This window comes from Gossypium raimondii, chromosome 4 (assembly GCF_025698545.1).
Source record: "Gossypium raimondii isolate GPD5lz chromosome 4, ASM2569854v1, whole genome shotgun sequence".
Classification (NCBI taxonomy): domain Eukaryota; kingdom Viridiplantae; phylum Streptophyta; class Magnoliopsida; order Malvales; family Malvaceae; genus Gossypium; species Gossypium raimondii.
This window is the reverse complement of record NC_068568.1, coordinates 50457168-50481825: the sequence shown is the minus strand read 5'-3', so window position 1 is coordinate 50481825 and position 24658 is coordinate 50457168. Positions and strand designations below refer to the sequence as shown.

General features: G+C 33.6%; 2 protein-coding genes and 1 pseudogene across 2 annotated transcripts; 2 read left to right on the top strand and 1 right to left on the bottom strand.

Moving 5' to 3' along the window:
- The first annotated feature begins 7423 nt into the window (after positions 1-7423).
- Positions 7424-10024, top strand: LOC105781061 (formin-like protein 4; annotated as a pseudogene).
- A 1320-nt stretch (positions 10025-11344) lies between these two features.
- LOC105780758 (hypothetical protein) lies at positions 11345-15511 on the top strand. The gene is made up of 7 exons (XM_012605253.2): positions 11345-11669; positions 11752-11944; positions 12071-12180; positions 12419-12497; positions 12605-12672; positions 13099-13165; positions 15053-15511. Exons 1-7 carry the CDS (start codon positions 11427-11429, stop codon positions 15163-15165), a joined length of 873 nt encoding a protein of 290 aa, XP_012460707.1. The 5' UTR covers positions 11345-11426; the 3' UTR covers positions 15166-15511.
- A 7174-nt stretch (positions 15512-22685) lies between these two features.
- LOC105778723 (protein JINGUBANG) lies at positions 22686-24177 on the bottom strand. Its single transcript, XM_012602479.2, has one exon. The coding sequence runs from the start codon at positions 24155-24157 to the stop codon at positions 22931-22933; it is 1227 nt and encodes a 408-aa protein (XP_012457933.1). The 5' UTR covers positions 24158-24177; the 3' UTR covers positions 22686-22930.
- Positions 24178-24658: the final 481 nt, after the last annotated feature.

Genomic DNA, 24658 nt, shown 5'->3' with positions numbered 1-24658 from the left:
GATTTGGATGTCCACTAGGTTTTCGCATACGTAAACTCCCATGTCTACAGGAATGGCTCAGTTCCACACAATGGAAGTGTGAGCAAAGTCAATTTATATATACTACTCATGCGGTCGTCCTTTGAGCTACCTAGAAATCTAGGAACGCCCGTGTATTTCAAAAAAAGCTGTACACCCCCATTCAATGTATCTTTCAGGTTACTTCCCTGGTTTCTGATTTTTCCAAAGCATTCCGATTCCAACCTGCTGCAGTCGATACAACTCTGAGGCTGGAGCAGGTTGTAGTAACATACTTGAACATGTTGCTCGTGCACAAATATGCATATTCAACTTTGGGTTTGCCTCCAACAGAGGTACAGGACTCTATGGAGCTGCAGTCAGTCTTAGGATATAAAAGGAAATCATATTATCATCTGGCGAACATTAGATGGACAATCCAAGCTACATTCTAGACTTTTCTTTCTTCGATCGATCCTGCTTCGAATGAAGAATCTCCAAATTTGTCTATAATCTAATAGTAGATCTATCATAGCTTTTCTTTCTTTTTAAATAGAATTGGTACCAAAGTTTGGAGGTAAAAGCACGATATTCCCAAAATTTCTTTAAGCTATCTGGAAGTTTTCTAAAAATATCAGTCAATAATGAATTTAGACAATGGACGTCCAAATTCTTCTAAATTTGGATATTCGTTCATTATGCAGGTAAAATAAAAGGGCAAGTTTTATATATATATATATATTTTAATTTTAAAATATAAAATTATTAAAATTGTATGTCTAGAATGAACTTAAACAAATAGAGATACAAATTCATCTGGTTCAGAATTTTTTTTTTTTTGTCTAGAATGAACTCATTGTTGATCCTCTTTAGAGGGTCCTGATTTCATTTAAGATGACAAGATGGGATTTTGTCCAGAACAACACATTTGTTGTTATTCATTTATCTATTATCTAATGGTAAATCTATCATATTTTTGGAGGATAAAGCACAAATTTTAAAATATTTCTAAAATTATTCGGATTTTTTTAAATATTAGATTTTTATATTAGTATTTTTAAAATTAAAAAATTATTAAAATTACACATCTAGAATGAGTTTAGACTAATGGACATCCAGGTTCATCTGAATTTAGACCTTCATTTACTAAGATTCATCATGCATATGAAATAAAAAATTAATGTTATTTTTAATTTTTTAAAAATAAAGTTACTAAAATTCATGTTAACTCAGACAAATTACAAATATCCAATTCATCTAACTCTGGACATCTATTTGTCTAGATTTATTATGTACATGAAATAAAAATTAATATTTTTTATAATTACAAAAATACACATCTAGAATTAATTTAAATAAATGGACATTTAAATTCATTTGAATTTAGACATTCATTTGCTTAGATTCATTATGCACATTAAATAGGAAATCTAGTTTTTATATTATTATTATTATTTTGAAATTCAAAAATTATATTAAATACATTTTCTTTTAATTTTGAAGACACATGGTGCTATTTTATTGGATGTTAGTAAAAGAGTTAATGACATCAATCATGTAACCAAAACGCACCAACTCAATTAATGGTTTTCAAGTTTTGTTACCAATTCTATTTAAAAAGAAGTTTGAAGGTTAAAATATGATAGCCTGCATTGTTTGCATTTTTCTTAGCTTTTAGCAATATTTTATGATTTTCTAGTTATTTAAGATTTAATATGTGTTGTATTGAATACTATTGGGGATGAAAATAGGAGTTAGTCACAAAAGAAAGAAAGATCGTTGAGGCAATCTGTAATACCTGTTTTCCGTCTCGATAATCGATACGGATAGAAAATGTTACTAGAATGTACGCAAAACAAAACCCTTCAAAATACTGGGAAAAAAACCTTAAGAAAATAAAATAAATTCTTTAAATCGTATTAAAGTCAACTTTTATAAATGACTTCAACATTTAGAAAATGTTTGAGGGGTTAGAAAAATAAACCCATGTTTTAAAAATAATTTCAGCTCATTTAGAAATTGTATACGGGTGATTGGAAGCCTTTGGGATAAAGTGATGGTCTTAGTGGGCTCAGAAAGCCCAAAAGACATTCAAAATCATGTCCAAACACTTCCACATCATAACAACAAGTTTCAATTTAGTATAATACAAAATCTAAACTCATTTAAGCTCAAAGTACGAATCATGAACACATTTATATTAAATATATAAGGGAGAAAGCTCAAATAAAAATACAAATACAAATCGAAGTTATAAATACAAACTTCATCCTAAGTATTTATCTACATGCCAATATGTTTATTTTTACATTTAGAATTTTAGTAGCATATTGCTTCAAATGCAAGAGTCATGAAAGATGCATAAACAATGTTAGGATGACTCTTAGAAGATAGAAACGTAGATGTGATTGACTAGGTTGACAGTATATCAGATATGACCCAAGTAGAATAGATTCTGAATTTATTTATCGATTTATTCACTTATGACGTTCATAGTGTGACATACCTTAATCCTGAGTGGATGATGGATTATGTATGTGTGACTCGTATACTTTGATGTAAATAAAAGTACGAGTTCAAATAGATAAGGAACCGAAAGTTGGTGTGTTGGGTATACGACTTCTACAGTATGTAAAATCATTCAAAATAGTGGAATTCATAGCCCAATAAATGAGTAAATGATGTCCTCTCATTGACATTACACGATAGATGAAAAGTAAACGTAGCCACGGGTCATTTGTCTTTGTGATAAATGACAAAATTACTAGTTGATAGTAATTTACTTTTCATGAAAGAAAATGTAATGGTTATCATGAGATAAAATAAGATCATATTGGAGAACGGATTTATCCTAAAGAGATTAAGGATGACCTGTGAGGGTAACACATTTATGACAAGGTCATTGAACGAGCATTGATCGAGTAGCTTTCGTAATGATATGTAATTATAGAAAGCTCAATCATGATACTATAGTGGAATGACTTCGTCATTAAATTAGTTTATGATTAGTAGGTAAAAAGTTGGAACTTAATTATAAACCATTTGAGCCCTAATCACATATGTCAATTCAGTCCCTCTGCTAGCTCGTTGAAATCAGAAATGAATTGCATTTAGAATAAAATGAACAAAACTGAATAGAAATGATAAAATTAGAGAAATGAATTACATTTGAAAAAAATATGGTTTCTTACTAAGTATGGAAATGACCTGAGAATTAGTTTAAGTTTTTCGAATTATTATTTAAGTAAATAATTGAAGTTCGAAAATAGAATTAAATTAATTTGTCATTGTGAATTTATTGAATATAGAAATTAAATATATTTTCTCATAGATTCTTTTACGGTAAAATCGTCATGACTTTAACAAAATTAGAATTGAGTTGAGAAAGTTATTTAATTGGAAAATTTATTTATTTATTTATTTAATTTAATAATATTTTTGAAAATAGAAAAACATGCATCACGTTGGATTAAATTATAAAATATTGGGTTAAAAGTTTAGGAAGAACGTATAATTGGACCCAATACAAGAGAGACCCTAAAGCTCTCATAATATGTATAAGAGGCGGCTAACCCTAGTTAAATTCTCTCATAATTTAACTAGGGGATTGATTTTTCTATTAAATAAATATTATTTTTATTCTACTAATGCAATAGTAAAACAACTAAAAATACGAAAAAGGCAAGTGCACCTATCAATTAATAGTATAGTTATGGTGAGCAAAGATATCGTTCCCATGAGGATCAAAGGTACTAGTAATTATCGTCTTTCTATGATTTAACCGATAAATTGGGGTGATTGATTAAAAACTAAAATTAACTAAATTAATTAGCTAAAGAACACAACAAAGAACGAATTAGGAAAACAAACGATTAACAACAGAGAAGCGAAACAATACCTAGGAAAGAATCCACATAGATTTCATCTGTCATTATCAAACTGAATTAAACAACTTCTTCACTTAGTATCTTGATTCGTAGAAATCCTTAAATTATGCTAATATCTTTTTTGAGAGTAAGAGTAGTTGACTCTAGGTTAATTAATTGAAATCTCTTTCTAATTAAAACCTTTATTATCGTATTAACTCGATCTATGGATCTACTTGTTAGATTTGACTCTAATCTGGTAGATTTATGTCGTCCTATTTATAGGATTGCATGCAACTTCACTCAATTATGCTAAATCTACTCTTAAATAGAGACTTTTCCTCTTCTGATTTAAGCACATCAAACATGGATTAATAGTTTGGAAATATTAAACCAATAATTAAGCACACATAATTGAGAATAAGATTCAAGTATTTATTGTGTAAAATAGAAATCAAAAGACAGAATTCATCATAAGGTTCATCTCCCCTAGGTATTTAGAAAATTAGTTCATAATCGCAAATAAAAACATCTTAAAGACAATATAACCACGAGAAATAAAGAAACTCATAATATACTTCAAAGAAATCAAAAGAAGATATTCAATCTTGATGAAATTTGTTTCAGATTCAACTTTAATGGTATTTTTCGAATTGTTTTCTTGAGCATTCTATGATGACTTACTCATCTCTTCTTATTTTTGTCATATATAGGTCTTAAAATGCCCGAATAACCTAAAAAAAAACATTTTCCCACATGTTTGGGGCGCGATTCGTGAAATCGACACGGTCTTGCACATGGCAATGTGACAGCCCATGTGGCTCACACAACCATGTGTCTAGCCTGTGTGAAATGGCCCAATCCGTGTGGCTCTTGAAACTTGCTCCGATTTTCTAAATTTCTCTCGTTTTTCACTTTTTTTTGCTCCCAAATGCTCTCGTAAGTATAAAAACATGATTTTAAAGGACTAGGAGCATAAAATTCACCATTTTATATCGAATAATCATCCAAAAACACATTAAGAATGAGATTAAAACATGTTATTTTTACCACTTATCATCTGCTAATTCAATTAGGGTTCTTTTATCTCTCTATATAAATAGATGACGCTAGTAAGGCTAACAAGACAAATAAAACACAACTTTGAGATATTATTATTATGCCATAAAATAGTGTAAATTTATTTTTTTAAGTATAAATTCTATTTTCTAATAATAACAATTCTACTAGTTTTTATAAGAGAGAGATATTTACTTCCCTACTAAAAGTAAGAAAATTAATTTTGATTCTGTTTTTGATTCGTAATTGTTCGAGCCCACACTCGAAGTGATTTGTGGTACGATAATAGCGGAGAAGATCGTTTAGTTGAAAGTCGAGAATGTCAAGAATCTATCTCGCACAAAGTACATGTACTTTTTTGGAAGAGTTTAATGCTATAAATATCACAAACCGACTTAATTTTCAAATTTTTATTTTTTTCTCTATACAAGAAAACCGTTTTTTAACCGAATTTTTCCCAACACATACCACCATCACCACCATTCCTCATCATACCATTCATATCATTACGATCTCTCCTCCACTATCAAAATCTCATAACCACCACCATAAACACCATTTTTTTCCTTTTCAACAACCATACCCAAAGCCTCTCCAACCCAAATCCCTGTTAATCAATTAAAATAAAAATAGGTTGAAAGAAAAAAGAGAATAGAATAAGCCAGAAAAGAGTAGAAAGAAGAGGAAAAATCAAAGGAGAAAAATTATAAAAAGTAAAGAAACCATTAAAAGGAGACTCATCTAATAGAATTGGAGCCTCCAATAGTTTTCTTCCAAATCCATATGGTGGGTTCAATGCCAAGACCGAGAAGGACAATATACTTTGGAACTGTGGCAATTGAACGGTAGGAGAAGGAGATCGAAAAACATTACCTCCTAATTTCAAGGTGAGATTTGAAGAGTTTATGGCCTATTCACACAAAACTAACATGAGATTTAAGACAAGAAGTGAGGAGAGTTTTGGTGTGCCTAGTAGGGGTGAGCATTCGATCGAATCGAATCGAAAATTTTCGAGTTAATCGAGTTTTCGAATCTCATTTTATCATCCTAACTTTATTTGAAGTTTTCTCGAATCGAGTCGTGAGATGAAATTCGAATCGAATCGAATCGAATATATTTGTTCAAGTTAAATTTTAAAAAATAATTTTGGGTCCTTATAACCATTGTCACCCATCGTAATAAAATTTGTTCACCTTAATCAAATTTTTTATTAACTTTCATCACTTCATAATTTATTTATTAATTTTTTTATATATTGGTTAGCTTCTTTGCTTGCTTAGTTGTTTCAATTATCTTGATTCTTGTCACTATGTATTTTAGAATTAAAAATATATTAAATGTAAAAATATGATTTTTAATAAAAGTTATTTTAAAAATAAAATGTGAAATCGATACCAATATAAAATTTTAACACGAATATTTTATGGCATAATTAATAATTCAATTTTAATATAAATATTCAATATGACTAAACAATTCAATAATATAAAAATATAAAATGTGAAATTTAATTTAATAATATAAATAGTAGATATAAATAAAATTATTACTATTTATGTTTAGTGATTTTTTGGATATTTTTATTTTTATTTGAGAGTAAAAGGTGAGAAGTAAAAGTTTAGGAGAAAAATAAAAGTTTTGGGGAATAAAAGTTTGAGGAAAGTAAATAGGGGAGTAAAATTTTGGAGGAAAATATTAAAAAAATTGGAGGGGAGGGTTTGGGATAGATGGGAGGTGAGATGGAAAGGAATAAAAGTTTTAGGGAAAAGTGGGAGGAGTAAAATTTTGGGGAAAATAAAAGGTTTTGAGGGTTTTGGGAGTAAAATTTTGAGAAAAAATAAATGGGAGAGTAAAATTTTGGTGAGAAATGAATTTTGGGTAGATTGGGGGGTTGGGAGGGGAGGGGAGGGGAGTAAAAGTTTTTGGGGGAAAGTGGGAAGGAGTAAAAGTTTTGAGGGAAAAGTAAAAAAGTTTGAGAGTTTGGGGTAAAAATGTAAAATATTATAGTTTGATATTCGAATTATTCGAATTATTCGAGTTATTCGAATTCGAAAATTCAACTCGATTCGAACTCGAAATTTGAAAAAAAAAATTCTAGTTGATTCGAATAACTCGATTCGTTTAACTCGAAATTCAAATTTTTTTTCGATTTTTTCGAGTCGAATCGAGTTTTGCTCACCCTTAGTGCCTAGTTGCCAAAGTAGACAACGATGGCAGCAAGTTGGAAAGGACATTTTTGTTTGAGAAGAAGAAAAACCTTTTTATTTTATTAAGAAAATTTTTTGGAGAGGTGAAATCAAATGGTAATAGGCATGCTTAAAATGAGAAAAAAATTTGGTGTACAAAATGACAACTTCTAAAAGTTGGGGAAGCATTTTTGTAGTTTACCCATACTTTTAAGGAACAAACTGCAATTTTGAAAAGGAGCCGGGGGGGGGGGGATCGTAAGCATTTAGAAGGAAGAGACAATGGAGAGTAAAAATAAATCGTCAAGCAAGCAACTACCTTCATTTAAATTGTAAGCAAAAGAATACCAGTTAGCAGGACTGGAATTACTCGCATCACATTGCCAGAAAAGAAAAGTTCACTTCCTTACTACTACTTTAGCAGCTCTATCTATAGTTTTCCCTCGAGATATCATGGTTCAGGCATGGCCATGTACTCTATTCTTCTTCTTGTTTTCCTCCGCTTATGCTATTGCTTTCTCTGAACCTTCACCTTCTCCCATGGAAATGCCGCAGGCTCTACTATCATCAGCATCTTCAAAAGCGAAAGTTGTGAAGGCCATTGTTGCAACTGCTGCAACTACTCTAGTTATTGCTTTCATTGTATTCTTCTTCTTCTTCTTTTTCAGAAGGATTAGAAGAGGGCGATGGTGGCCGAGGGGTAAGTATGAATCAAGCTTTCGTCGAGAAGCTGTGGTGATTCCGGATGAGTTCAAGAAGTATGGTGGAAAAGCGAAAGGATTGGCGGTTGAAGAAAACGGTAGAGAAGTTCTTTGTATGACAAAACTTGATAATCGACGACTAAAGAATGAATTCCCAAAGGTCATGTTTAATCCTAGCTATGCCTACGAAGAAGACGAAGATGAAAAAACGATGGATACTACAGTTGAAAGATCAAAAGACTCAGAATCTAGAGAGGATTTTGAGTTCTTCGATGAGCCATCTTCTGTGATTCTGCCTCCGGTTTCAACACCACCACCATCAGAACTATCGCCTGCAATGGTTTCAATGAAGCAGACAACTCCAAATCCTCCCCCTCCATCGATAATGCCACCTGCACCGCCAGCAGCAGACCTCTCTGCTCCATTACTAAAACCCCCAGCAGCACCAAGAGGCACGGCGAGCAGGAATAGGCCAAGCACATCGCCGGAGAGGCGGAGAGGGGCTGGCTTTGGCCAGTTGAAGCTGCGGCCTCTGCACTGGGATAAGGTTATAGCTGATTCTGACCATTCCATGGTTTGGAATCAGATCAAAGATGGATCTCTAAGGTGACTAACTATATAGTCTTAAAACATATGCATGCTTATTCATTCATTGTCTTCTTACTGACTGTTATTCTACGTTCAGATTTGATGATGAGATAATAGAAACTTTGTTCGGATACACTACTGCCAACCACAAATCGCCAGACAGTAATAACATATCGTCTACTCCAGGTAGTTCTGGCAACACCCCAGAAGCTCAGGTTTTCATTCTTGAGCCTCGGAAGTCGCAGAACAGTGCAATAGTGTTGAAATCTCTTGGGATATCTCGTACGGAAATTATTGGTGCCCTCCGTGAAGGTCAGGGACTGAGTGCTGAGACCCTGGAGAAACTAACCAAGATTGCTCCAACCCGAGAAGAAGAAGCTAAAATCCTCCATTTCAGTGGCAACCCTATGGGACTTCCAGATGCTGAATCATTTCTTTATCATGTCCTGAAAGCTGTTCCTTCAACTTTTATACGTATCAACGTGATGCTTTTCAGATCAAATTATGAATTGGAATTTCTGAAACTCAAGGAATCCCTACAAACACTTGAGTTGGCCTGCAAGGAGCTAAGAAACAGAGGACTATTCTTAAATCTCCTGGAGGCTATCTTGAAAGCCGGTAACAAGATGAATGCAGGAACAGCAAGAGGAAATGCACTGGGTTTCAACCTTAGCGCCCTTCAAAAACTCTGTGATGTCAAAAGCACCTATGGAAAGACAACGCTTCTACACTTTGTGGTCGAACAAATTGCTCGGTCCGAGGGTAGGCGACGTGGGACCAACAGGATTTTCTGCACTAATGGTGAAGTGAATTCTGAAAAGCTGATGCCAGAAGAGGAAGACCGAGAATATTTGATGCTAGGTTTACCAGCACTAGCAGCCTTAGGGTCCGAATTTTCCAATGTAAAGACAGCAACTACCATAGAATACGAGAGTTTCATCAATCTGTGCTCCAACCTGACAAGCCGTGTTGCAGAAAGCAAGCAACTTCTAGCATTCTGTGGTAACAGTGAAGAAACTGATTTTGTAATGGAAATGGAAGGGTTCTTAGAGAAATGTGAGGATGACCTGAAGGTAGTCCAAGAGGAACAAGTAAGGGTCATGGAACTCGTGAAGAAGACAACAGAATATTACCAAGCGGGATCTTCCAAAGTGAGAGGAGCGAATCCGCTTCAACTCTTTGTTATTGTTAAAGATTTTCTCGAGATGGTTGATCGAGTACGTGCAGACATTACAAGAAACTGCGGCATACAAATGGGATACACAGTCCAGGATCATTGCCACCACTAACACCCCCTAGGAGGAACCCCCTTAATAAATTTTCGTTCACAATTCATATCATCGAAGATGTCTAGAACAACCTTCTAGTGAATCTGATGATGATTTCTACAAAGAGTTTGCTTCAGCTCTCTCAATTTGATTAATGAAAAGGAAGTGAAATTAGAAGTCAAAGTCTGGAAATAGGCTTTCATTGTGAGGTAATCTTTGGAAGTTTATCAGCTTGTACAATCTGCCCTTCATTTCATTAGGCTGAATTAGGTGAAGACAAATAAAAAGTTCAATTGGAGATTCAGTGAACTTATTTTCAAATCCAGTTCATATATTCCAAATGCATCCGTTTATATTAAGCTATGACTTGTTAGTAAAGATGAGGTAACATACAGCACCAACCACGGGCAAAAGCACAATAAGATTGAATTGTGACTACAACCTGAGGTTCCCTTTCTCAAGGTACAAAACCATGAGATATACTTCACCTTCGAAACAGTGAATTCTCAAGGTACAAATGCAATCTTTGCAACTACACAGTGAATTATCACTGAGCCAATACCTTCAACCACTCAACCACATTATTGACTCCAACACCTTTTAAAGAAATTGAACTACATTGACGATTTAAATCAATGAATGAATGCAGGCATCAATTTTGCATCAATTTTATTAAGACACCCATTATAATGTCTCGACAAGCAGCTGGGGTTATTTATTGGTGGTTGAATATAGTTTTTTTTTCAATCAATTGCTTTAATTCAATGCCAGAAACTATTTTAATGCCTTGTCAAAATCTACACGTCTTTTTATTTATTTCCCCCTAATGGTCGTCTAGATTGCTGGTAAGAACAGCGGTGGCTTGAATCCAAGCAATCAAGTTCGGATCTATGTCTCCTGCTTCTTGTTTCAGGTCTAATTTGGGCTTATGCCACTGCCACATCCTCGTAGTACAAGTAACCAAGAACTGTTCTACCCCATACTACTAAACTAATTGTTGAGTTATTAACCAAGCTGTTGATGTAATGAGTAGGGCAAAGGAGGGGAGAGATGAAATTTGGTTAATGATGAAAGGTTCACAAAAGGACAAAAGGAAGTGCTTAGACTCTAATGGTGAAGTGAGAATCCCCTTCTTCTAGCGAGGGGAGCCATATGTATATATATATATACTCCCAAATAAGTGTTTTCTTCGTAGTGTTCAAGAGATAAATCATAAAAAAATTTTGATGCTTATGTTGATAGATATTTCTTAAGTCATTTGTCATCTTATCAAGTTTTTATAGTCTACTTGGTGACAAGTCGATGAGTCTTACACGTGGTGAATGAGATATGACCATTTAACAAGGTCTCTAGTGAAGTGAGGTGTATAAAAATTACCTGTAAGAGAAATGTCATAAAAAAATTTAATTACTCATTTGTAATAAAAAGAAAGTTTATATACCCATTTGAGAAAAAAATATTATTTAAATATTAATTTGTGGACTAAATTTTTTTAAATAGATTTAATAGTTTGATTAATGCATTAAATAAAAGAAGTATCAGCTTAAAAAAATAATTTAATTACCATAAGTAAAAAAATAAGAAAAAAGAATAATATCTGAGTTATGCCAAAAAAAAAATTGTCCAGAAAAAGTATCAATTTATTAAAAAATCCAGTCATTTCCAGGTGGGATAAATTCTTGCTTAGTGCTTACAAAGCCAAAGGCGAGTCCTAGATAGTGAATGTAGACTGTTCTGAAGGGGACGAGCGAGCGCTAAAAGATGTTTTATCGTTGCAAAATCCTCAACGTTAACTTCCCATCATCTATGTCTCTGGGAACTTTCGTCAAACACCTTCCATTTTCCATACCTAAAACCTCACTTCCTCCTCAAAGACTCAACTTTAAATCTCTAACCACCACCACTACCTGCGTAACACGCAGCTCTTCCTATTTTGAAACCTTAAACTCCCGCCAAAAGGACCAGATTCATCTCTACGTAGACGCTTTACTTCAATGGAACCAGGTAATAGTATGAAAAAACTGTCGAAACTTTGAAATTTGTGTGTTTCTTTTTCCTTTGATGGGTGTTTGTTATTTCTTTGCAGAAGATGAATCTCACCGCTGTCAATGAAGTTAATGAAGTAATGGAAAGGCACATTGAAGATTCCCTAGCAATTATCCCTCCTATACAAAACTCTTATATCTCAAGCTGTAACAATTCATTTGACAACCTTAGGATTGTTGATGTTGGAAGTGGTGCGGGGCTTCCTGGCTTGGTTTTAGCTGTTGCTTGTCCAGGTTGACTTCTTACTTCACTTTACATGTTCACGTATTTTAGTCTTTGAATTCGTTTCTAATATTTAGTAAATTTGCATGTTGATTCCATTTTTTTTTTGTATATAAATATTACGCTAAAATATGTAGGTTGGGAAGTAACATTGGTTGAATCTATGAACAAGCGATGTCTTTTCTTGGAACATGCAGTGAGTCTTATCGGTTTGTCCAATGTTCAGGTTGTGAGAGAAAGAGCAGAGGTATTGTTTCTGTATTCCTTCTATGGGTTCAGTAATGATTTGAGATTGAAGATCATTGTAAAAGGGCTTGAATTTGAGTGCATTACTCAGCTTTATGCATTTGGGGCACTAAGCATGGGTAATATGCATGCCGTAATTGTTTCAGCGCATTGCTCAACACTCCTTATATGGGTTTTGTAATTATTTGAGTGCACTAAGCATGGCTAATATGCATAGTTCAACCATTGTTATAGGACAGAAATTGGGGCAGGATTCCAACTTTAGGGAGAGATTTGATGTTGCAGTGGCCAGGGCAGTTGCAGAGATGAAAGTTTTGGGTGATTATCATATGCTAACTTCTTATATTGAAATTATTTTTGTTTATCCTAGACTGCAAGCTCTAGTACTGCTTATACGGGTTCTTTTGGTTTCTTTTGTTTTTCAGCTGAATACTGCCTTCCTCTTGTTCGTGTTGGTGGCTTGTTTGTAGCTGCAAAAGGTCATAATCCTCAAGTATGTATTTAGATTTCACCTTGGAAATGACTTAGACGATGGAGTAATTGTTCTCAGCATTAAACCCTTACTTTAGATACTATTTTGGTTGTTAGGATAAGAAATAGGTACGCATTGCTTTTATAGAAATCCCAAACAATTTTCATCCATTTTCTGATTTGACCCAAATTTTAAAGTTCTAACATTTCATTATGAGCTGTTTTTAGGCGCCAGTTTATCTTTTATCTTATATACTTATCCCATGTTGGCTTGGTGATTCTTTCTCTAAAACCTTGTACATGATCATTTCTCCAGTCAACTAGAAGTAAAATTTTGTGAAGGAAATTCATTTTTAACGAACCTGTCGTTGTCTTGTATATTGAAATTTCTCTTAATTATATGTCTCTGGTTATTAATTTGTCTTTTGTATTTTCTGAAATGTAACAGGATGAAGTTAAAAGTGCAGAGAGAGCAACCAAATTGATGGGTGCTTCGGTATTGCAACTCTGCTCAGGTATCTTTTATCATATATCCTACCCCAAAAAAAATGTCACATTTCAGTTTTAGCTTTGTCAGTGGTATACTATGTTATTTCAGCTTGTGAGCGTGTAGGATATGATATGTGTCCGCCACAGAGAATTAATGTTTTAAAGTTTTTTCATATACTTGGATGATCATACTTGTAAACTGCCATATCCAAATATGTTAAGGAAAATGAAGAGTTTGAGTAACAGGTGGCATGTTATGCATAATAGATAAAAGTAAGCAGGTCGTTGTTTGTCTTATAACTATTGCATCATTGCCTTGCATGGTTCCATTGACCCCCATAGGTTTCACCAGCAAGTAAAGTAAGTTAAATACTTCTGGGTTCATTACTCTCTTCCAATTTAAAATACATGCACATCATGCACTTTTACTAGATTAGTGCAGGACAAAGTCATTCATTGTGTTCTGGTCTAGATCTTTATCTCTGATGGATAAATAGAGTGATGGGCCCTGCTATTGTTATTGTTATTCAAATAAAAAGTAATAAACCCCATTTCTTTTTGTTGTCTACTTTTCCTTGTATAAAATATGGTGAAACCTTGCCAAGACTGAAGAAAATGATTCTGTTTTCGGTGGTAATCGGATGTGAACATGTGTGGTTAACTTCATACTTCAATGAAGTTTATTCATTTTTAGGAGATGTAAAATTTTGGGCATTTGTATCGAAAGATTTTGAAGGAGTAAGCAGAGGGGATCTGAGGGACCTATGAGGATGATTATTTGTCTTAAGGAAAATGAAGAGTCTGAGTAACATAGGTAGCATGTAGTGCATATTTGATGAAAATAAGCAGCTCAATTGCCTGTAGCTATGGCATTATTGCTTTGCATAGTCCGTCGAGCCTCATTGTTTTCGTCAGTAAGCAAAGTAAGTTAATACTTCTGGTTTCATTACTCTCTTTCAATGCAAAATCCATGTACATTTTGCGCTTTTACTAGATCTATTGCAGGACCCAAGTCATTCCTTACATTCAGGTCAAGATCTTTATCTCTGATTGATAAATAGAGTAATGGACCTCGCTATTGTGATTCAAGTAAAAAGGCAATAAAACCCATTTCTTTTTGTTGTTTACTTTTCCTTTTGTAAAATATGAAGAAACCTTGGTGAGACTTTGAAGAAAATGATACTATTGTGGGTGATCATCTAATGTGCACATAGGTGGCTAACTTCATATTTCTATGAAGTTAATTCAATTTTAGGAGATGCAAAATTTTAGGCATCCGTATCAAAGGTTTCCGGAGGAGTAAGCAGATTGGATCTGAGGGACCTGTGAGGATGGTTATTTATGTTAAAACGAAAATGATACAGATTACTGTGCTGGAAGAGTGAAGGGATTTGGGCTTTGTAAGGACTGTCTGGTGAGATCAAATTGTACATATGCATAGGCAGACTTACATGCATGTCTACACATGCACATGCCTAGTGAATGTAATAGCAAGCACCAAATGGTCAGCTAAATTTCCAATTGAATTTTACAGATTGGCCTTGGACACAAAGATCAGGCTTTTCCATAGTTCTAGAAAGTTAAGTGAAGTATAAAAGCTATTCTTATAAAGAAAGGGTAGAAAGGTTTGGTCATTGTTTGCAAAATTTGGATTTCCCCATGACAGAAATGTTATCTTTGTAATTCCTATTCCTTTTTCCTGGTTCCCAAAATGACATTTCTCATTTTGGATGTCCTTTTAATAAGATCTTTCATTTTTGTTTAGATAATAAGATCTATTTAACTTTATAATCATTTTCTCTTTTCATTCATTTAATTATTTAGTTCAATTTTCAAAACAAACCTTGCATTTATAGCATGCCTTTATGAAGTGATGTTAACCTTTTCTATGTTTCTTGGCCAATTTCATGTAGTGGAATCACACAGCCCACATGGACAGAGAACTGCTATCATTTGCTTAAAAAATCGCCCCACACCAAGAAAATATCCACGTGATCCAGGTACACCAACAAAAGAACCACTCTAATAATTAGGGTGTCAGTTCTGCTGTCTTCTTTAGTTTGTTAGGCTTCCTGCACCTCCAAATGTATATGACTTCTTTTCTTAAATTATTCTTTCTTTTAGTGACCAACTTGGTCATGGCTTCACAATAGGCTTAAGACTTTATCCTCTGCAGTCTGGAGAGACTAATGACTTGTGTAGTTTTTCTCTCAATATATTTAGCTTTCGTGTCAGTGTCGTGTTTCGTATTGCTTTTGTAGTTGTTCTTTCTATGTTATGTTTGTGTCGTGCGATCGTATTGTATCAAACATTATCAAGTATAGCATCTAATAGCTGCATATGCAGTGTCTGTGTATGTTTATGATACAGAATTGGCCCTAAGTTGTTGATTATTGGTTAATTAATCATGTCAATATGAAGTTGATTTGGCAAAGGAAATCTTGATGGCTTGCTGCTATTTACAAGCTAATAATGTTTCTCATCTTCATCCATCTAATGTATGTCAAAAGAATCAGTCCCGTTAAGCACTTGATATGGCTCATAGATATCATCAGATCATGAAACAAATTCTTCAAGAATTGTTTATGTTGAATTTGGTGATGAATATTTGTAGATTTCTATTTGTATTTTCAATTTTATATATATGATGAATACGTAAGTCATTAATGAAATGAATAGTTTGGATAATATAGACTACAATAGTGGAATATAATACAAATATTTTTTATTGAAGGAAGCATTAGACAAATAGTATACCTATTTACCTGTATAGATGATCCAAAGCTGCTTTTATAGTAATATATTTATATATAATAAAGAGGGTGGGTTTTGAAAACAGCAATTGGTGGGAAGAAATTAGGTTAGATAATGGAGAGATGAGAATAGTGACATTTACCTAATTTCTCAGCCACTTGTATAGTAGGATTTTTGAACATAAGACATGGTGAGAATATTCAATCATCCTCAAAACATACCTTTATTGTATCCAAATAACCTTTGATTTGTACACGGTGTAAATAGATTTATCTATCTATGCAAAAGTTGGTTGTATATTTTAATTTATTTCTTATTTTTAATATTTTATTAATAATATGATTAAGAAATTAAAGCATAATAATTTATAAGTTAGGGTTTAGCAATTTTTAAACTTTGACATAATATTTTTATGATCTTTTTATGTTAATTAATAACTTAACAATATTTCAAAAAAAAAAGAGTAAAGGATGATTTGATTGATATGAAAATGTTTTATTTTTTATATTTGATTGAAAATAATTTATTGATTATTTTTATTCTCTAAATTATTTTTAAATGGTAATAAATCAATTAGAAAGTGAAAGGTTTATAGGAAAGAGATAAATTGTAATAAAACTAAAAATGATTTGATTAAATTGAGCCTTACTTAATTGTTAAATAAACCAAATTGCAAGAGAGAGTGATTATAAAGTATGTTTATATATAAGGTAGAATAATAACCTTTTACACATTTATTCAATTTGACCTCTATTAATTTATTGGGAGTAAATTATTATTTTTAAACTAATAAGGTTAAAAGAATCTATTAAACCCTTTTAAAATTTAAAATTATTTTAAAATTTATAAATTTTTATTAAAAATAACAATACCGACCTATTAAAATCTAATGGTTATAAGATTTTAAAAATAAATTTGACCCTGCTCTTTTATTGGGTTGGTAATTTTTTAAATAAAATTTTATAATTTTATAACATTTTTTAATAAATTTGTTTTTAAATTTTATGATTTTAATAATTTCCAAATTTCAAAGGGCTTTAATCAATTTTTTAAATTTGTTACTAAGACCTTTTGACTCTTTAGCATTATTAGTTGAAAATTTTCATTCATAAATATTTATTTGATTTAAAATTTTCAAGAAAGAATTATTAATAAAATACGTATTTATCACTTAACGTTGAAAATATTAAGTTGATTTAATATATCTTAATCATAAAAATTGATCTTAATTCATGTTTCATTAACAAGAGTAGCTAGATAATATTCCATGAGGCTTACTAAGCTTTATACTTAACGAGCTATTGTTTCTTGCGCATAGGTTTATTTTGATCTTGAAGCCTAGCTCACCCTGAGGATCACTGACTCGCACCATTGCGAGATTACGATAGTAATGGATTTTTGTATTTGTGTAGGTGGCTCCTAGTGGCATGTACTAGCCGTGTAAAGGAGCTCACAATCAAGGCACACTTTGATGATCTATCTTGTTCATTGGGGGTCATTCAACCTGACAGGACCGTCCATTTACTGGGAAGAGACTCAATGCCCGTCTATTTGGATCCTAATTAAAATGTAAACACTCTAGTAACTTGTATTTTTACCAGGATAATTATTTTAAATCCTAAAGGATGAGAATGTATAGAGTTTAAATTCCTTAGGACTCTCATATTGTAGATAGACACTAATGTCAACCATTGATGTAACTCAATTTGTACAGTTGGTTGTTTCAAAAAAAATTGTACAGTTGGATATGTTGGATTTGGTACCTTGAGTGTAGTTTATTCGTTTGTAAACTTGTAATTTTTTTAATAGATTGGTTAATAAAACAATTCATGGATTACGTTAATATACTTTGTATAATTGTCCTCATGTGATTTTTGCATGCAAAGTAAAATAGAAGCAAATATTAGCTCACTGGTTATCTAATGTTTAAACTAATACTAAGCGGTATTACGTGATCAAATCGTAATACGAAAAAAATAGCTTATATTAGTAGACGAACCTAAACATGCCCTTAGTCTAATAAAAAATGAGCAAACCAATTGAAAGACTAATATGTTATCTATCAAGTCCAATTGGGGAGATGCCTTGTCTTGAGCATCAGAATGAATGACTTCCAGAAGATAGAGACATAAATGTGATTGACTAGATTGACAATACATTGGACAGGACCCAAGAACAATAGATCCTAAATCTATTTATGGATTTATTCACTTGTGACATTCATAGTGTGGCATACCTAAATCCTGAGTGGATGATGGACTATGTATGTGTGTGACAAATATACATTGATGTAATTAAAAGCCTGTGTTCAAATAGATAAAGAATCAAAAGTTGGTGCGTTGGGTATACAACTTCTGCAGTATGTAACGTCATTCACAACAGTGGAATTCGTAACCTAAGACATGGGTAAATGATATCCTCTCATTGGCATTACATGGTTGATGAAAAGTAAATGTGACCATAGGTCGTTCGTCTTGGAGATGAATGACTTGATTACTATTTGATAGTAATTGACTTTTCATGAAAGAAGATGTCATGGTTACCATGAGATAAAATAGGATCATATTGGGAGAATGAATTTATCCCAAAGAGATTAAGGATATCCTATGAGGGTAACACACTTATGACAAGGTCATTGGACGAGCACTGGTCGAGTTGCTTTAGTAATGGTATGTCATTGGATACACTATAGTGCAATGACTTCGTACAAAATGAGTTTACAATTAATAGGCAAAAAGTTGGAACTTAATTATAAATCATTTGAGCCCTAATCACATATGCCCAAACAGTTCCTCTGCTAGCTCGTTGAAACCAGAAATGAATTACATGTTGAATCAAATGAACAGAAATGGATAAAAATGGTGAAAATGGAGAAATGAGAAACATTTGGAAATGGATCTGAATTAATAGAGAAATGAGAAACATTTGGAAATGAATGTGATTTTCTCGATTTTTGAATTAAATGAAGTTAAAAAATGAGAACAAATCATTTGGTCATAGTGGACCTATTGAATGTAGAAATATTAAATATATTTTCTCATAGATTCTTTTACAGAAAAGTCTCCATGATTTTAATGAAATTAGAATTGGGTTGAGAAAAATATTTAATTGAGAGATTAATTTGAGATGTTTATTTTGGGAAATAGAAAATAATTATCAGGTTGGATCGAATTATAAAGTATTGGGTTAAAAGTCCAATAAGTAATTATAATTGGACTCAATATAGGAGAAACCCAAAAGCCCCTCATGTTTAAGAAAGGGATGACAAATCCTAGTATAATTAATTAGGGTTCCTGCCCCCTATACTTCTAGCTTGACTAGGAATTCATTTTTATATTTGAAATAAACTTCTACAATTCAACAAAGGTTTTACTTCATTGCCCTATAAATAGATGGCACCGGTAAGGCTAGATATACAACTCTAAGATATTGTTACTCTTCCCGAAAATAGGGAGAGTTTGTTCTCTAAGTACTAAATCTATTTTCTAGAATAACAATTCTGTCGAACAACTTCTTGTAGGTGAAGGGGTGTTAGGTGCGACATTGAGCCATAAGATTGATGTCCCCAAACTAGAAAAGTTTAAAAGGGTAAGGTTCGCGAGAGATGTGGACAACTTGTGGAAAATGAAGCAATTCTTTCATCTCATAGGCATCAAGGACAATAATGCTAAGGTAAATAATGCTTATATGTATTTTACTGATGTTGCTCTTTTATGGTGGCGTTATAGGTACACAAATGAAAAAAGAAATGCGACCAGAATTGGGACTTGGGAGGAGTTTTAGAAAGAGTTCAAGGAGTAGTTTTACAAGGAGGCTCAGGCTAAGTTGTGTCATTTCTCACAACAAGGCACAATTAGGGAGTATGTGAAGGAGTTCACTAAATTGATGTTCCAAATCACTGATCTAAGTGAGAAGGAGACATTCTTCTTTTTCATGGATGGGTTGAAGCTATTGGTTAAGTATGAATCAAAACGTTGTGAGGTCAAGTAACTTACCAAAGCCATGATCGTCACTTCTTAAGCTAGGTGCTAAGAAGTCAGAAAAATCTGAGTCTTCCAAGCCCAAACTCAAACCAAAGGGAAATGGTGGGGGAGACAAAGACAAACCGACAAAGAATAACAATGGTAAGACCCAAACTGTTCACAAAGCTAAGCTCAACAAGCCGTGGGAGAAGAAGAAGGGCTAGTGAAATTCTTCTTTTGTGAATGTCTGCATATGGTCAGGGACTATCCAAAATGATCCGTGTTTTCTGCCATCAAAGAGGATGATGAACCAGAAAAAGCACCGATGAAGATTAGTTTGATATTGAGTGGTGTCGAAGCCAAGAATAGTCATTAACCAAATTTAATTATCTTGTTGAACAAAACTATGTTGACTAATTAATTTAATTTTTACTTCGAATTTCAATTATTTAATTACAATAAATTAAATAATAATTCAAAGAAATTAATTTAATCTCTAAGTCATCTCTTGCTTATTGCGAGAAAACACATTCATTACGGATAGTGATAAATGTGGTCTATTTCTCTAATTTGTTATTTTCATATTTTTATCCCATTGTTTCAAATGCAAGCCATCAAGGTTGTACGGAGTTAGCAAACGGATTGATTGGATATTTATAATTATGACTCAAATAATTTGGATAAAGTTTTAACTTTTGGTCTATTAATTACAACATTGTTTAGCCATGGAGTCATTCCACTAAAGTACCATGACTTAGATTTCCCCATTATATGCTACAAAAGCTACTTATCAAGTCCTCGTCGAATGATATTGTCATATGTGTATTACCCTCATAGGATATTCTTAACTCTTCATGTTAAATCTATTCACCTAATATGATCCTATGTTATCTCATGGTAATCATTACATCGTTTATGAAAAAGTCAATCACTAACATGTAATAATTAAATCATTCATCTCGAACAATTGACATGTGGCGTCGTTACTTTTCCATCTATCATGTAATCCAATGAAAGGATGTTATTACCCTTTTCCATCTATCATGCAGAAGTCGTATATCCAATATACTAGCTTTCAACTTTATTATAAATTGAAATCAAGTTTTCAATACACCGAAGTATACGAGTCACACACACAGAGTCTACCACTTACTCAGGATTGAGGCATACTGTGAACGTTACAAATGAATAAATCGATAAAAAGGTCTAGGATTTATTCTACTTGGGTCTTACCCAATGTATTATTAGTCAAGATAATCACACATCTGTCTTTATCTTTTGGAAGTCATCCACTCCAATACCAAAGATAAGGTATCTCCCATTCGAACTTGATAGATGTCATAATAGTCCCTGAATTGAGTCTCTCAATTTCAATTCATTAGACTACGGGCCATTTAGATTACCTACGAATATAAGTTGTCTTCTCGCATTATGATCCAATCACATAATACAACTTTATATTAGTTAAACATTAAATAATCTATGAAACAATATTTGCTTGTTCATTTTGCTTTGTATGTAAAAACTATTGAGGAGAAATACAAACGATACCAATGTGAATGATGGAATGTTATTAAACCAATATGTTCGAAAAGTTACAAGTACATTACGATGAAAAACTACACTAAGGACACTAGAGCCCAACATTTCCATGGTGATAGTTATAATAGTCGACATCGTGACATCCAAGGCCTAATGTGACAACGTTGGCTTCAAATTTTGGCTACATGGCTGCTCCCCTTTTATAATGTCTCAATGTTGAGACCTATCATTTTAATGTTGCATTCAAAGTTTTATCTCCATTCTTGCCAAAAGCCAACCATATCTCAACATTGTGAGGACAATGTCTCGATGTCACCACTAGCATGCTCCATCAAATTTTTTTTGTTCCACCAAAGCCAATCCAAGATTTCCCTACATCCAAAACATTCCTATATAACAAAGAATCGAAATGCTATAAATCTAAGTCAAATAGCTATTTCAACTATATTTCATCCTAAACACAAAAACACAAAAATAGCTTATAACTAAAGTGAAAAGGGTTCAAAAGGTGTAACAATTAAGTACTTATCATATATGGGCAACACTTTGCCAACTTTGACTCTCACCAACACATGCATGGTAAATATGTGGAATGTCTCCAACCTACCTCACCAAAGACAAGTGTTGAGCCTCTCCATCGCATGAAGTACATGTGGAACTTCATCAAGTCCACTCAGTCTAATCGTAGCTAGATTGCTAAATCCTTCAATCCCGTCACCGCCTAGTTAGGAAGACTGTCATGTCCCCTAAAGTGTTGACCTCGACAAAACCAACATGAAACGTGTTTAGGCCTAAGTGCAAGGAGAGCAATCAACCTCCGCTATAGGTATCCTTGGCCTCAAGGACAATTCTTCTTCTTCAAGTTCCTCTCGTTATGCTATTACTTTCACCTCACTCTCAAGCAACCATCAACGCATCACCACCGTGAACCGACGCATCACCACCATGAACCGCTACCTCCCTCATTCTTCCTCATTTCACCCTCAGCACTTCCACTATATTGATTTGAATATTATTATTAATTACTTACAATAATTATTGCAAGAAATTTGTTCGGGGTGAGAAAATGAGGAAACAACTTGGATGCAACAGGCAGCTTCTTGACAACTAAACCGAAGAACAGGAGATTTTGTTTCATTGTACCTTCTGCTTGTTTTGCCCTTTGTATATGAAATCAATGGTTGCAGGTAAATTTTTTGTTAGGAAATATAGAATTCCCACGTTTTTATTTTTCTTCTTTCTTCAGTATTAAAGAGGTGGCAGGGGATAGAGAAAGGGACTACGTATGTCAAGATTCAAATCTCATTACTGATACTATCTCTTAAGATGTTATATGAACCAATGAATTGGATTCAATGCTACGGCATGCAGCTTCAGCTTTTAATACCTCGTCTCATAGGTTGAAATATCTTCACTGATCTTTAGCTCACTAATGGAATTCTACTGCAAGACTGGCCATAGAACTAAATTGCAAACACTAAGCTTGCTGGTACAAAAAAATGGCCAGGAGAAGAACATTATAACAAAGAAAAATCAAGATTCAAGATCTCCATAGGGAAGGGGAGCAATAATCTGCCACACCTTGATGTCACAGTCCAAGCTTCCGCTATAAATAACATAGGATGTATCGCAACGGCTGGAACGATCAACCGCTCCAGCTAAGCACTTAACGGGGCCTTCATGCCCTTCCAAGACTGCCAAACACGAGTAATTTCCGTCCACCCCTCTCCTCCAGATTCTGATTGTTTTATCTGCTGAACCACTGCAAACTAAGTCCGACACTACAGCCAAACACAATATAGACTTTGTATGCCCCCTAAGGGCACCAGCCACTGCCATGCCATCGCCACCATCGTCCTTCTCCCAGACAACTATGGACCTGTCACTGGCACCGGAGTACAAAGTAGACCCATCAAGACTTATAGCTAAAGCATTGATCCCCGAATTATGCTTTTCTAGTGTAGTAACAAGAGAATGGTTCTTGTCTCCTGGGATTTTCCTCCACACCTTGATTTTCTTGTCAGTTGATCCTGTGTAAACATCACCGTCATCGGATAATGCCACTGCGTTTATTGCATCGTCATGAGCATTTGTTACTGATTCCAAGCATTTGAAATCACTGGTTCTCCAGATTTTGAGTGTCCTGTCCCAGGAAACAGAATAAAGCAGGGTCTCATCTCTGGATAAAGCCAGTGCAGATACTGTATCTACATGATGGACCCAGGTGCATGTCTTGTGTCTTCGGATTTGAACATGATTCTTGGGCTGGAGAAGCTTTGAGGCGCGGTCACTTAATGTCGGCAACGTTGCCAGCCGAGTGTAGTTTTGGTTATCAGGGCCATCATTATTGATTTTCCACACCCGTATCTTGTGATCTTGGTGAGCACTGAAGAGTTTATCAGCTAATACTATCAAGGACTTCACAGCACCCTTTCCCATAACCACTATGTTATTGGTTAAATTTTCAAATTCAAAATCAGAGTTGAGATCGTTGCACTTCCATAATCGAATTTCCTTATCAGAAGAGCCTGTGTAAAGGAACTTTCCGTCGAAGGCGAGAGAGGAGACATAGGAGGTGTGGCCTTTTAGAGTGGTGAGGCAGTGGTGTTGGATGTTGGAAAGATAGTAGTGTTGCAGGTGAAGTTGGGAAGTGATGCAAGGAACTGATGGGAGGCTTCGCTGAGATTCATAACTTGAACAACAAAATTGATGGTCTGACATATTTCTTATATAAGATATACAGAAAAGAAGAAAAAGCATATGGTGGAAGAAACTGAAGTAACTAATATATATATATATATATATATATATATATGGAAGGGAAATTTGTATAGTATTCACTATTCAGAAAGTTCTGTTGGGTAGAACAAGCTGAAATTTGAACCTTTGATAACCAAGCTATCAAAACATTTATGAGGCACGCAAGTTGTACCCACCACTATTGCCATGACGGATGCTTTCTGTTTTAGTGTAGAGATGGATCATCAAAAGCCGATTTCTTACACGTTAATCTGCAGTCATCAATACTGAAGTTTAGTTTGAGGTCTTAATCACTTGCATACACTGATACTACAGATTAAATGTCTGCTAAATATACTGTCTGGTTGGTGGTACTATTGTTTACTAGATATGAAATAACTTACTCAAAGAGAGGACTCAAGTTTAAATTTTAGAGACGACATTGTTAGGAAAAATAATCACAAGCCTCGAACATAAACTATAAAATAAACACGAAAAATTCCAAAAAAAATAAACATGATT